Here is a 13,226-nt window from a genome sequence, read left to right on the forward strand (position 1 = left end):
TGTTGGTCCACTTCGCATCATCAAGTCCAAAGTCAACGCTGTCAGCTTTCTGTCAAAAGATAGATTTAGGGCACTTCATGCTCCCATCTGCTGAGATACTGATGTTCTTTTCAAACAGGACTTTACACCTGCCCACAGATTGCCCACAGGGGAATTGCTAAGAGTAAAAGGAGGGACCCCAGGTTCATCAATACAGCCGGCCAAAGGTTGCTATTAAAGCAACCTGGGATTCATAACAATCCAGCAGTCCAAATACTTTGTTACAAGTGTAAAATTTTATTCAGGAAAACCAATGATACAATTGATGTAGTTAATCTATAGAAAAATCCTCCTTACAACAGTAAACAACTATGCATTTAAAAATTACCATTAACTTTACTGAAATAGGGTTTTTATTGTGGCCCTTCTGGGCAAGTTAGAATTTTAAATTAAAATATGTACTTTCATTTTTTGAGATGTAATATACCCAGAAGCTTGTTCAAGAAACAAATCCAGCACAGATATGTTGTTCTGTGCTGTGTTAGGACATTTTTGGGCATATAAAATGTGCACCACTTAAAATTCCAAAACATCATTAAACTAAGGTGGAATTTGTTAGTTGTGCATGTTCATATTAAAGTCACTATCAAAAAGTGACTACACTTTAAAAAGTGTCCACTTAGTGTTCTTCTTAGTGTTGCACGAGGAAGTTTAATTTTTTTAACATACAGTTTAGAAATTCTGCTTTTGTAAGAAGATATTCAAAATGTCTCTTCAAACATCATCATCATTTTCAGACACACTTGGGACTCTTCAGCCTTTTTCAGTCACATTTGATACGCCTGCCCACATTTCTAAGTTCAGCAGCAGCATGGAGAGAGGCAACAGGACGCTGACTCTTCAGTCTGGTATCTTCCAGACTCAGGCTGGTCTCTGCACTCTGCTATGAAGGACTGAAGCTGGGACGTGGGCAGCTTTTCCTGCTGGTGATGCTGGAAAACAGCCATTGTATTGTCGCAGGATGAATAGAAAACATTTTTCCACAGCAAAATGTTAATATTATGTCATTATGTCACTTTCGGTGACTTAGACTGACCTTGATGGTTTCATAGGTGTCTGTGATGAGGGCAATGAAGAGACTGAGCACCATGTAGATGAAGAGGGAGATGAAGGAGTAGAGGTAAAGTCTGCTGAAAAGCCACACCATGTAGCTCTTATCTCTCATGTTCAGGAAGGTGGCGTACATGTCGTCGCCGTTTATGAGTGAGAAGAGGCACTCTGTCACCTTGTCAAGCGTTCGGAACTGGAAAAACGCATTTTCATATTTAAGTTGTCATATTTAAAAGTCAACAAAACAAAGAGTCCTTAAACAATGTCACATTTTCTACCTTGTCATGGTAAGGCCCAAGGACAATCCAACCACAGAAACAGTACCCAAGGTAGATCATGGCTGCACAACAGCAGAATCTAATCACATTTGGGAATGCGGCCCTGAGGGTCAAAATTAAAATCTGTAAAGACAATAATTCTTTTTAGTCACATTTGGATATGCATAAGTTGCTTAAAATGTAAAAAAAAAAAGTAGTACCAAATAAGCTCTTACATTGTATTTCTTGAAGAATCCAAGGTACCGAATCACACCAACCCAGACAAGCATTGTAGCAGTTCCCAGCAGAATACTACAGACATCATAGTTTGTCAGATACTGCAAATGGGAGGGAAAATGCACATACATAAACTGGGGATGAAGTGAATCCACTTTTTCATGTTGCACATATGAGACCATATATAACTGAAATGATAGCCAATGATGCTAAGTAAGGAGCAAACCTTTGTTTGAATTCCAATTTTGAGCACAGAGCCAGCAATGGTCAGTGTGTCGCTCACAACTATGAGGATGTACCAACCATTCACAAACTCCATGCGGTCTGACCAACTCACAATTTTGTTGTAGTAGGCGTGGAAGAATATGTTGAATTCCTGCAGGGGAAACACTCAGATATTGTAAAACACATCTGTTAAACAGCAACAAAACAAACAAGGATTTATTCCTAATGATGGCAACAGGATTGGTAAATGTTTGTATGAAACGATTTCACATTTTTACTTATAAGAAGTTTAATATGATAAGAAGTTCAGACTCAGCTTAAAATGCTGGGGGAATGATAGTGTATTTTAAAGGGACATTTACAATGCATTTTGAGATAAATGCTTTTTAAAGCCCTTTTTCATATTGACAGACTGATTCTCTTTAGTAGTCATATTCAGACTATAGGGTGCTATTATTAATATGCTCAGCTTAATACTGCTGTAAGTGTATGATATACTGTTAAAGCGATATATAATGTTTTCCCCATAAACTAATTTAAAAAGCATGTAAGCCCAGACACCAGTGCTGTATCTGCAGCCTTGCATCTCTTTGTGGTTTGCATATTATTTAGATATTTGCCTCTGAGTGAATAACATCATATGACAGCCTATCTGAAGAAGTCAAATATGCCACAATCCATTGCATTCATCAGCAGGGATGATAATAAATGAGCTCATTCTTTTTCACTTACAAACTGCAGCTGGATGCCGTTGATGACAGACCGCATGCAGAGGATGAGAGAGGTGAAGCAGGCGAGGATGACCACAGAATCAAACGAGAGGAGGAGGTAATCGTTCTTATAAGCTGCAAAGCAGAGACACACTCACTCTGAAGGTTAATGATGCATTATATAGTTTTATTAAAATGTGGTATGCAGTATTGTTCTCCTAGATCAGCTTTTTCTCAAACTTCTGTTTGCTGCATCCAAATTTAAGATCTGAAAATCTTCTGGAGCCCACCAAAACCCTAGTTCAACCAGAAGACATAAACATTTTATTTTTATTTATCATAATTTTGTTTCATAAACAGGGAATTTCAGTGCAAATGCTTTGCTTTCCGATACATAAGCATTACTGGGAAAATTGTTGGGGGGGTCACAAAGTACTAGTAATGAGCCATTGCCATTATTTTGTTCTGCTCAGCTCTATAAATTTGCTCTGTGACCTGGAAAAGTCTTCCCAAGTAGCATTAATGTCTCTAAGGAGACACTGATAAATACTTTAAATCAGAAAGAGGCGTCATGGTAGAATGTTTATCCAACACCAATTAAACCATGACACCAGTTCTAGACAGAAATCAGACAAATAAAGGATGAAATTGGGAGTTAAAAGTTTTGTCACTTCTAAGACTTACTTAAAAATGTAATCAAGTATTTTATGATCATTTAAATGATTGTTTTTATTTTTTTTAATTTCTGTGATTTTTAGTTATTGTTTGACCTCTTGCAGCCCACCCACAGTATCTCTGGGGTCACGGGTGGGAAGCACTGTCCTAGATTATACAAGTGGCAGAACAATGCTAGTGTGCCCCCTGCTGGCATTTAAAGAAAAGACTAGTATCAATATTGTTATTCGAAGAGGTTATAATTTAACACGGAAGTGGATGACAGTAAGTATGGGTTAAAAAAAAAAAGGCTAACAAAATATTCAATACTTTTCAATACCATCCATCTATAAATGATACATTCTCTGTTTTAAAATGAGAACTAGTATTGAAAAATACCAACACTTTTAGTAACTACATTAATTTCATAATACAGGTGGGTGGAAAGAGAATTAATCCATCAAAACCAATGCAAACTTCTACACACTGTCTAAATTGTGATAAAACAGCAGCTGAAATGATGCCAGTGTTTTTGTGTAATTCAGCGTGTAGTCATCTATCTGCAGTTTTTGATGATTGAAAACAAGAAATTACCCAATATTGGCTGCTTAGGACTTCTATTTTCTTGCAATAGTATCAAAATATGTATTGAAATGGATGATTTTTACTGGTTTCATGTCAAATTTTAAAATCCAGGTATTGTGGCAATCCAACTAAAAGGTCAGTAACAGGTCAGTTTTGATGAAGATGAGGAGAGAGCTGTCAAAGAAGGTGGGACAAAAACATCATTACCACATTGAATACTAAACTGCAGAAACCCTCAGTAGACACAGTAATTTCAGTGAGTTTTTCACGATAATGGCAAAATTTGATTTGCTTTCTCAAGATCTGGACTTACAGATGTTATTATACTGAGATATCAACATTGGTTCTCCTGTAATAACAAATTAACTTATAGAGATAACAAGCAAACAACAGAAATGGGAAAGCTGTGCTGTGCATTGAGACAAGAATGTAAAAATGTAAAGACTAAGAGAATGCAACAAAAATGTTCTCATTTACGATATACTGTATGGGTGCATAGTCTCTTAGGGCCGCCATATTGTTCCAATTAGATAAGGCTTAAGGATCTTTATTGTCATTTGGATCATGAAAAACCTGAACAAAATGTAGAACTCAGGCCTCACTGTAATACATAAATAGATAAATAATCATCAGTACACATAAAATGAGTAAATACATGTAAAATCAAACCTATAAAATCCAATAATATCAATTAGGTGCCAACAAAACCATCTAAATCAATAAACAAAATAACAAGTAGCATTATGGGGGCAGTAGCAGCGTAAAGGAAAGTGAAACAGCAATAAGCTGAGTAAGATAACTTTCATGTTGGACATAATGACCTGTTATGATGGATATTCAATTTCAAGACAATCCTAAAGAGCTACAATTGACCAGAGTTAGTGTAAACTAAGGAAGCCCAAAGAGGACAAGCATAATATTTCACTCTTTTATTTTCCTGTAATAGTGACGGAATATTTGTTGTTTGGGTATTTTTAGATCTCAACCTGTTCATCCTAATTATGGGATAACATGTCTTTCTAAGGAAAATGTGTGTATTTCAGTCTTTTTATGAAGGTATGTTGAAATTAACCCAGTTAAACCATGTTTTTTTTCTTAAGAAAGGAGGATAAATAACTTTTAGTATCATATCAAAGTTTAAAATTCAGGTGTTGTTAAAACTTACAAGTCCCTTCCACATTCCAGTCTCTGCATTCGTAGATCCTGAAATCATTCACAATATCCACCTTTATCTTTCCGCTGTGGGCCCGGTTATCAAACTTGATCTGTACAAAAAGAGATTAAGAATTTTAAAAAGCACAAATCTGAAATAAGCATTTATTTTAATCAGTTTCAGTTTTTCAGATGTTTTCACCAACCATAATATGAAAGTCATAGCAGTCTGGTAGCTCGTGGTGCTGCACAGTCTGCAGATTGATGGTTTTCAGAGTGAGGTAGATGCTCACTGATAGCAGCCTGGAAGCACAAACGCATGCATCAGCGGTTAGCACACTTATTGCCTGGCTTGAAACCAGTATTTTCAGTTTAGGCACCTTTTAAAGTCTAAGGAGAAGTTCACGTGTGTGGCCACACTGCCAACTGACTGCAGGGAGGAAATGGACATGCAATCTGTGTGGAGGAAATACAGACAGTAAGCTCAAAAGCAGTTAGTCATTGAATATAACTCATTCATCTGGCTGCACTAATGCAAGCTTCCTCTTTTCATGCAGTCACAAAAAATCCATATTATCATTGTTTTCCATTTGTGTAATGAATCAGCCCCTATTAATAAATCCTATATTAATAGATATTTTACAGGATACTCTGGAGAAATGTTTTGCTTTTTTACCTTTAACAGTATGTGGGTCGATGTGAAAGGTCTCATTTCCAGGATCGATGCTGCTGTTTCTGTAATATTCTTGACACACAGACAGAGGAGTGTATTTGCCATCAACCCTCTCATATGCAAGGTTCCCCACCGTGAGGTTTTGGAGATTAATGTACTGAAAGAATCACATAAAAAATGAGAGTTAAACCCTGTCATTTGGCTGTAAACGATGAGTACTTATTAAATGCTCATGAAATTAAATTTCTAGTACCCTGTTGATGATGTAGTATATGTGATCATACACATCTGCCTTGGTATAAAGTGCATAGCTCCCTAGCCGGTGATCCTTGTATCCTTTTAGAAACAGGTGCCTGAATGTCATCAGGTTTTCTTCTTTAAAAGTGACCATCATTTCATTGCTCAGGCCAAAAGAGACTAACTAAAGCAGAGACAGGGGTACAAAAAGATTAAAAAAATTAAGCAGACATGTGTACAGACTGTGACTCATGAAAAACAGGAACCAGGCACTTCTACCTGGACTGTGATGATTGCAATCTTTAATATTTGTAACATAAGTTTCCATGGCTTGCGCCCCCTGGCTCTGTATTTCTCACAGGGGTTCATGAAGAAGTACTTGAGCTTCCGTCTGAAGTCCTCCACCATCTTTGACTCCAGGGTGTGGGTGCTCCATCTGCAGTGTCCGTTTATCCTCTCTGACCTCGTAGCCAACAGAGGCTCAGATTCCTCCATTATACTGAAGTAAAGAATATTTTTTATCTTTGAAGACACATTTCTTTACGTAGTAAAAAATGGAATGTATGTCAGAAATGCGCTGAAAGTGAACTTCAACCATTCCTGTCATTCTGATGTTAATCTAACTGGTTCTCCTGCATGGCTCAGAGCTGCTGTTGACTTGACTTTCTTTTAAATTTTACTTTTGAAAGCATTTTAATAGAGCCAAATTGAGCTAAAATGCCCCCAAATCTCCAAAAAACATCGGTTTGGGACTCTTAGATTACAATTACTTAATGCAGCAGCTTATCAGCACCAGTCAGCATAAAACTGGCAGTAAATGCAAACTTCAACTTATTGAACATTGTCTAGTATTGAGTTTGAAATCTTTGTAAATGACAGCAGCAAATTTAAATGAACAATTGTTTTAAGGGCTTGTGTTATAAATCTTCCATAAGTGTAATTAAGTAAAATTTGTCAGTTTTTTCTAAAAGCTAAAAATTGAAAAGAAGAAGTAAACATAGTCTACGTAACAATATGATTAAATATGATGGTTACAAAAACAAGTAAATTACCTGTTGTGCAGCAGCGGGCCACAGAGTGACTGGTCTTACCCTTGTAACCTCTCCTCTGTTTGAAAACCAGGCGTCACAGTCATCACACCAGCCTCTGCCACAGTGACTGTCACTCATCTGCGTCATTTTAAGCTTTTCCAGTTTTTCCAAAACATAGATCAGAGCTCTGCTGTGACAGTCTGCACTAACACAGAAGCTAATTCACATTGTATGTGACCGCAGTCTGTCAAAAAACAAAGGATATTTTAAAAATACATTTCCTGTTTTTAGGAAATATTTATATTTCAGGTATTTTTTATGAACATTTCATTGAGTCATATTAATGGAGGGTGTATTTATACACATACAAATTTCTAAAAAATAAAAACTGAAACATCACATTGACATAAGTATTTAGACCCTTTACAAAAACACTTGAAATTTCGCTTACGTGCTTCCCATTTCTCCCAGTCGTTGCTGAGATGTTTCTACGCTTTGATTGGAGTCCACCTGTGGTAAATTAAATTGATTGAACATGATTTGAAAGGGTGCACACCTCTCTGTAGAAGGCCTCACAGCTGACAATGCATATCAGAGCAAAACCCAAGCCATGAGGTCAAAGGAACTGCCCACAGAGCTCAGAAACAGGATTGTTGCAAGGCACAGATCTGGGGAAGGCTACAAAAACATCAGTTGCACTGAAAGTTCCCAAGAGCAAAAAGGCCTCCATAATTTGCAACCAGGACTCTTCCAGAAGCTGGTTGCCTGGCCAAACTGAGCAATCATGGGAAAAGGGCCTTGAAGTGACCAAGAACCTGATGGTCACTCTGAGCTCCAGAGATCTTGTGTGGAGATGGGACCAAGTTCCAGAAGGACAACCATCACTGCAGCCTTTCACCGAACTTAGCTTATGTCAGAGTGGCTAGATGGAAGCCTCTCCTCAGTGCAAACACATAAAAGCTAGCTTGGAGTTTGCAACAAACATGTGATAGCCTCATGGCTTGGCTTTTGCTGATATACGTTGTCTCCTATGAGGCCTTCTACAGAGAGGTGTGTGCCTTTACAAATAATTTCCAATCAATGTAATTTACCACAGGTGGACTCCAAGCAAGGTGTAGAAACATCTCAGCAAAGAACCAGAAAAAACAGGAGGCACCTGAGCAAAAATTCAAGTGTTTTTGCAAAGGGTCTAAATAAACCTTGTTTTCTAGAGATCCTGAAAAGTCTTGGAAAACTAGTGTTGTTATCATAAAATAATTAGATAAATAAGTCGAGTTTGAGAAAACAACCAAATTTTACTTACTATTACAGCAAAATGTGGAGTAAAATGAATAGACGCATGTCACAGGTCTAAACCACCACACATTTAACAACACAGAAAATATACTTTAGTTCTTAAAGAAACCTTTAATGTGCAACAGATTATACACGACCACTCATACTATGTAGTAGTATACACTGGTCAATACATAGTTTGTATTACACAATATGTTTTCTCATCTTATTGACTTCTGTAGTGATGAAAATGTCACAGCAACTTCTAGCTGGATTTAAGCTGCAAAGATATGAACCTAAAATCATCACATCAAGGTACATCACTCAGACAAACAAAGGCAGCATCTAATACACATTAGAAAGTCACATAGAAACTCCAGTGTATAAGATTTGTTACAGCACCTGAACTGCTGCCATGTTTTCACCAAACAGTTAATTGAGAAATCACTCTATAAAAGAACAGCAGTAGAAAAGGTGAGAGTAGATGATTCACATATGTACCATTAAATAAAACCTCAATACTTCTAGAGATTCAGCACAGTTAAGTGTTAAAGAATAAGTAACATGAGGTACCCAAAGCTGGCCTTACTGTAGATGCTGGCTAAATTACGCACTCTTCTTTGCTTATTATGAATCAGATAGGTTCCCTTTTAAATCCTAATTTTACCCATCTGCATTACATAAATGTTTACTGCAAAGATTTAACATTGGTGAAGTCTGGCTTCTTTTGTTGAAAAAGAATAAGGATTAATAGATTCTTAACAATAAAACATTATTTTCTTTGCATACAAATTGTAGAGTTCCTTTTTTAAGTTGTACGAATGGTAATTTTTATATATGACTGAATTTTTTTATGTGTTATAACTTTGGTCTGTAACATGTCAAAAGAGTGGAAAATTTCCCTTTTTACGTGTCTAATTTTGTAAAAAACAAAACACACAAAAACGTACTATCCTGTGACAAAGTAAAGCAGCAACTCCTCACATTTAGGATACTGTAACAAACAAATTTTTGACATTTTCTTGCTTAACAAGTGACTGAAATGACTAATTCAATAACAAAATCATAGAACTAATTCTCAATCAAATTTCCCAAATAATCAATTATTTTTTCCCGGTCTAACAGTTGAACACAGTATGTAGCCCACCTTTTTTTAACTTCTTTCAAACACAATGAGAAACAATGACAGAGAAACTGTAGAGAGGATAATGCCTGTTTGACTCTGTAACTGCATAATAACTGTCTTATGAGATATGGAATTAAAAGATACTCCTGTGTGACGTTGGCGTGAGCGAGCGTGATCGCAGGGGTTGGAAGTTAGGGTCCCCTCCTGTGCTGGTGCACCCTGCTGCTCCTGGATCGATGCTGGGGGATTCGACCATCATGTCATCCGGTAGCGGAGGAGCTCCAGGGTCTCCAGGTTTTGGGAGGCTAGAGGAGGAAGTGGTTGAGGAAGGTACGGCGATGCTAGCACAGGTTCCAGGAGACATGTCGCAGCTTCTCTGTAATGATGGCAGATTGAGAGAGGCTCCCACATCTGAAGTGGCACAGCTTCGCTCTCCGTCTGGGTGGAAGAGCATGGTAGAGTTGTTTGAAAACGACGTGGGGAGGTCGCTGGTGCTGCCCGGGTTACTGAGGCTGCAGTCAGATGATGAACTACAAGCTGCTGTTGTAGATAACAAGAAAAGTTGAATTAAAGCACCTAGAAAGCAGAAAATATTAGAAAAAAAACAAGGAACTTCATTAACACTAACCTCTGAGCGACTCGATCTTCTCGTTTTTGGCTATTTGGACTTCATCTGTGATTTTGGCTATGATGAAGTTTTGTGTACGCATCTCCCTAATGGAGTCGGTCAAGGCATCCAAACCTCGTGGGTTTTCTTCCAGTATGTCCAACAATTTGGCTGTCCTCTTGCTCTGTGTGGTCCTGCAGCTGATTTCCTCTGCATCATCTCGTGTCAGGATCCTGCATGCACGCAGGTAGTCAAGGTGGCGTTCGGCTCTGATCTTATCACAGAGATAGTGCCGGAGCTTAGTCAGCACCTGGGCATCAACAGCAGCCAAAGAGAAGAGAAAACAAAGGAGGTGTCAAAGTCCTGAACACGAGGGGGTCAGCTTCTTTAAAAATTACAGTTATGAGTCCTTTTTTGTGTGTTATTGTCCATACATGACCTTATCTCAATCCTTTTAACTCAATACAGTGCCAATAAAAAGTGTTTACCCCCTTGGATGTTTTACCCTTTTATTGATTACATAAATCAATCATGGTCAATATGATTTGGCTTTTTTGACAATAAAAAATGCAAAAAATATCTCGTTAATATCCAGGTGAAAACATATTTCTACAAAATAGGGTTTATTCAATAAAAATATGTCATGTCAAATAAGTGATTGCATAAATATTCACCCTTTAAAGTGACTGACTGAATTCAACAGAGGTCCCAGTAATTGTTGCTGGTATCACACAGTCAAAAGGTGATCACCTGAGTGCAGCGAATGTGCCTTCTGTTATTGTAGTATAAAGACACCTGTGTCTAATCAGTATTTCTGGCTACCATTACACCATGAAGACAAAAGAAAACTCCAAGCAACTCAGAAAAAAAGTTTTTGAAAAGTATAAGTCAAGGGATGGATGCAAAACATTTTCCAAGGCTGAACATCCCCACAGTTCAGTTAAATCCATCACCAAGAAAAAGAAGGAATGTGGAACATGTGTAAATCTGCTTAGATCAGGACCGTGCAAGAAGGAGACTAGTGAGAGAGGTCTCAATGACACCTATGACTACTTTGAAGGAGTTACAAGCTTTATCAGCTGAGATGAGAGAGACTCTGCTTACAACCGTGGCCTGGGTTCTTTACCAGACAAAGCTTTATGGGAGAGTGATATGTTGAAGAAAACTCAAATCTCTAGTAGACTCCATGATCCAGTTTGACAACGTTCTTTGGTCTGATGAGACCAAAATGGTGGTTACGGGCCATAAGACAAGATGCCATGTTTGGAGGACACCAAATACTGCACATCACCACAAACACACCATCTCCACTGTGAAGCATGGTGGTGGCAGCATCATGCTGTGGGGAGGCTTCTTGGTGGGGATGTTTTATTGTCTGGAAAGGCAATAGCCCGAAGCATACAACAAAGCTACATAGAAATAGTTTGAAGACAACAAGGTGAACGTTCTGGAGTGGCAGAGTCAAAGCCCAGACCTCAACCCAGTAGAGGATTTGTGGCTGGACTTGTAAAAGTCTGCTAATGCCCTGCTAATGTTTTTTTTTTTTAAAGAAAAAAATTGCAGTGTGCAGATTTGCAAGCCTGTCTGAGACCTATCCACACAAGTACTCAGAGTTGTGATTGCAGCCAAAGGTGCATCTACTTAACAATAACTTGAGGGGGGTGAATGTATGCACTTATTATTACTCTGTCAAAATCTTTGTGTCTATCTATCCATCTATCTACTTTTTTATTTTATTTATTCTCTCAAAAAAGTCAAATTATATTGACCATGACTGATGTATAAAATCAATAAAAGAATAAAACATCCAATGACAGTACTTGCTCATCACATCATCTCTTAGAAGAGTATCATAACTCAAACTAATTGCATCTGAATATTTTGACATATCTTTAGATCAGATGTAATTTATATATATGTTAAAAATATGATCACTTTTGGTTTATTATTCATTTTTGTATCACAAATTATACATTTATGATTATTGCATACATTTTACCTCAGTAATCCACAAATCCATTGTTTCAATGTGTATCTATAGGGTTCAACTTAACTATGATTTGCTTAATATGAAGATATTTTGGGATTGTTTGAGAGGTCTGACCTTACTGTTGGGGCCACAGGTTCTTCCCCTGGAACTTTTTAATAATCAAACTCTATGTTTGATGCTTCTTTGTTCACTTTTCGCCTAATTTACATTCAAAATGCACGTCTTTATCACTGATAGTCATGTAAACTCGGCTTTATTCTTCATACGTTAAAATGACATCTGGACGTCCCAGAAAACAGCCCACATTTAATGGTAAAAACCCTTTGTATTGCAAATGAAGGCTGAGCACCCCTTACAGTTCTTTAAAAAATGGGACCTCACCTCCAGCCTGTGTACGAAATGAAAAAACTGTTAGTAAATTAAACAGAAGGCTTTGTGGTTTGTGTGAAGAGACAACTTGGGGTGGGGTATTTCCCACAGGCCTTTATCTCTAAACAAGGTACCAGAATCGGTGAAAAACGTGTTAGCAGAGCCATAAGTCTCTCTTTGTTTCACAAATACCTTACATTATCTGAATGGTTACACTTTAGTTAGCGAGATGCCACTAAATTGTACTCACGTCTTTTTTAATCTCTGCCATTTCATCTTCAGTGAGATAAGGAACATCCATCCCTCTCTCTCGTGAAAAGTGAAAATCCAGGTGTTCCGGGTGATAAATGACGGCTGAGCTTAGTTATAATACCCTTTTAATAGAACAAACTACATAAATGCAGTAGCTGCAAGCGTTTATCGGCATAGACATTAACCCTTATTTATTTTCGTTCAAAGGCTGCATATCTTCTGTCCATTCAGGTTTCTGTCTCAAAAAATCCCCGGACTTCCTGCTTCTGTCGAAGTTTACGTTGACACTTCAACCCGAGAAGAAGAAGTAGCCTCCACCGTCACACTCAGCCCCAGTTTATTTACTAAATAACCTAATTAACTATACATTTAATATAAAAAAGTATCTTTAAACAGCAGATTAAACAAATGTTGTCAACTTTCCTCACGTAAAGTTAGCCGCAAATGATCTTTAAAACAACATTTACAGCATGTTACAGGTGAATTGCTGTTCCGGCTTTATCCAATGGAGGGTGCTGTTGGACTTCTTTACGCTTGCGAAGTTATTCAAAATACAGTAGACCTATTAGTGACTCAGTGCTTCAGTATTGAGTATTGAAGGAAGAACCATAACCATGTATGCAAAGGAAGAACCATACACAGGCGCACAGCAACACGTGCTTGCACTTACTTTTCAATACTGCAGGGCGGTCCAATAGATAGAAGACAGAGCTCTGGGAAATTATGGTTCATTGTAGCCACGTTTTATAATAAACTT

At 37.7% G+C, this 13,226-nt stretch overlaps 2 protein-coding genes across 2 annotated transcripts; both read right to left on the reverse strand.

Annotated features, from left to right (window-relative positions):
* Window positions 1–409: 409 nt before the first annotated feature.
* LOC121520352 (mucolipin-3-like) lies at window positions 410–7,357 on the reverse strand. Its single transcript, XM_041803753.1, has 14 exons — window positions 7,302–7,357; window positions 6,872–7,094; window positions 6,099–6,318; window positions 5,836–6,003; window positions 5,586–5,739; window positions 5,290–5,365; window positions 5,116–5,212; window positions 4,923–5,022; window positions 2,541–2,653; window positions 1,810–1,959; window positions 1,583–1,684; window positions 1,368–1,490; window positions 1,076–1,282; window positions 410–971 (listed from the first exon to the last, which is right to left on the reverse strand). The coding sequence occupies exons 3-14, from the start codon at window positions 6,312–6,314 to the stop codon at window positions 840–842; spliced, it is 1,638 nt and encodes a 545-aa protein (XP_041659687.1). The 5' UTR covers window positions 6,315–6,318; window positions 6,872–7,094; window positions 7,302–7,357; the 3' UTR covers window positions 410–839.
* An 880-nt stretch (window positions 7,358–8,237) lies between these two features.
* Window positions 8,238–12,795, reverse strand: bcl10 (BCL10 immune signaling adaptor). Its single transcript, XM_041803755.1, has 3 exons — window positions 12,468–12,795; window positions 9,880–10,168; window positions 8,238–9,791 (listed from the first exon to the last, which is right to left on the reverse strand). Exons 1-3 carry the CDS (start codon window positions 12,516–12,518, stop codon window positions 9,385–9,387), a joined length of 747 nt encoding a protein of 248 aa, XP_041659689.1. The 5' UTR covers window positions 12,519–12,795; the 3' UTR covers window positions 8,238–9,384.
* Window positions 12,796–13,226: the final 431 nt, after the last annotated feature.

This window comes from Cheilinus undulatus, linkage group 13 (genome assembly GCF_018320785.1).
Source record: "Cheilinus undulatus linkage group 13, ASM1832078v1, whole genome shotgun sequence".
Classification (NCBI taxonomy): Eukaryota; Metazoa; Chordata; class Actinopteri; order Labriformes; family Labridae; genus Cheilinus; species Cheilinus undulatus.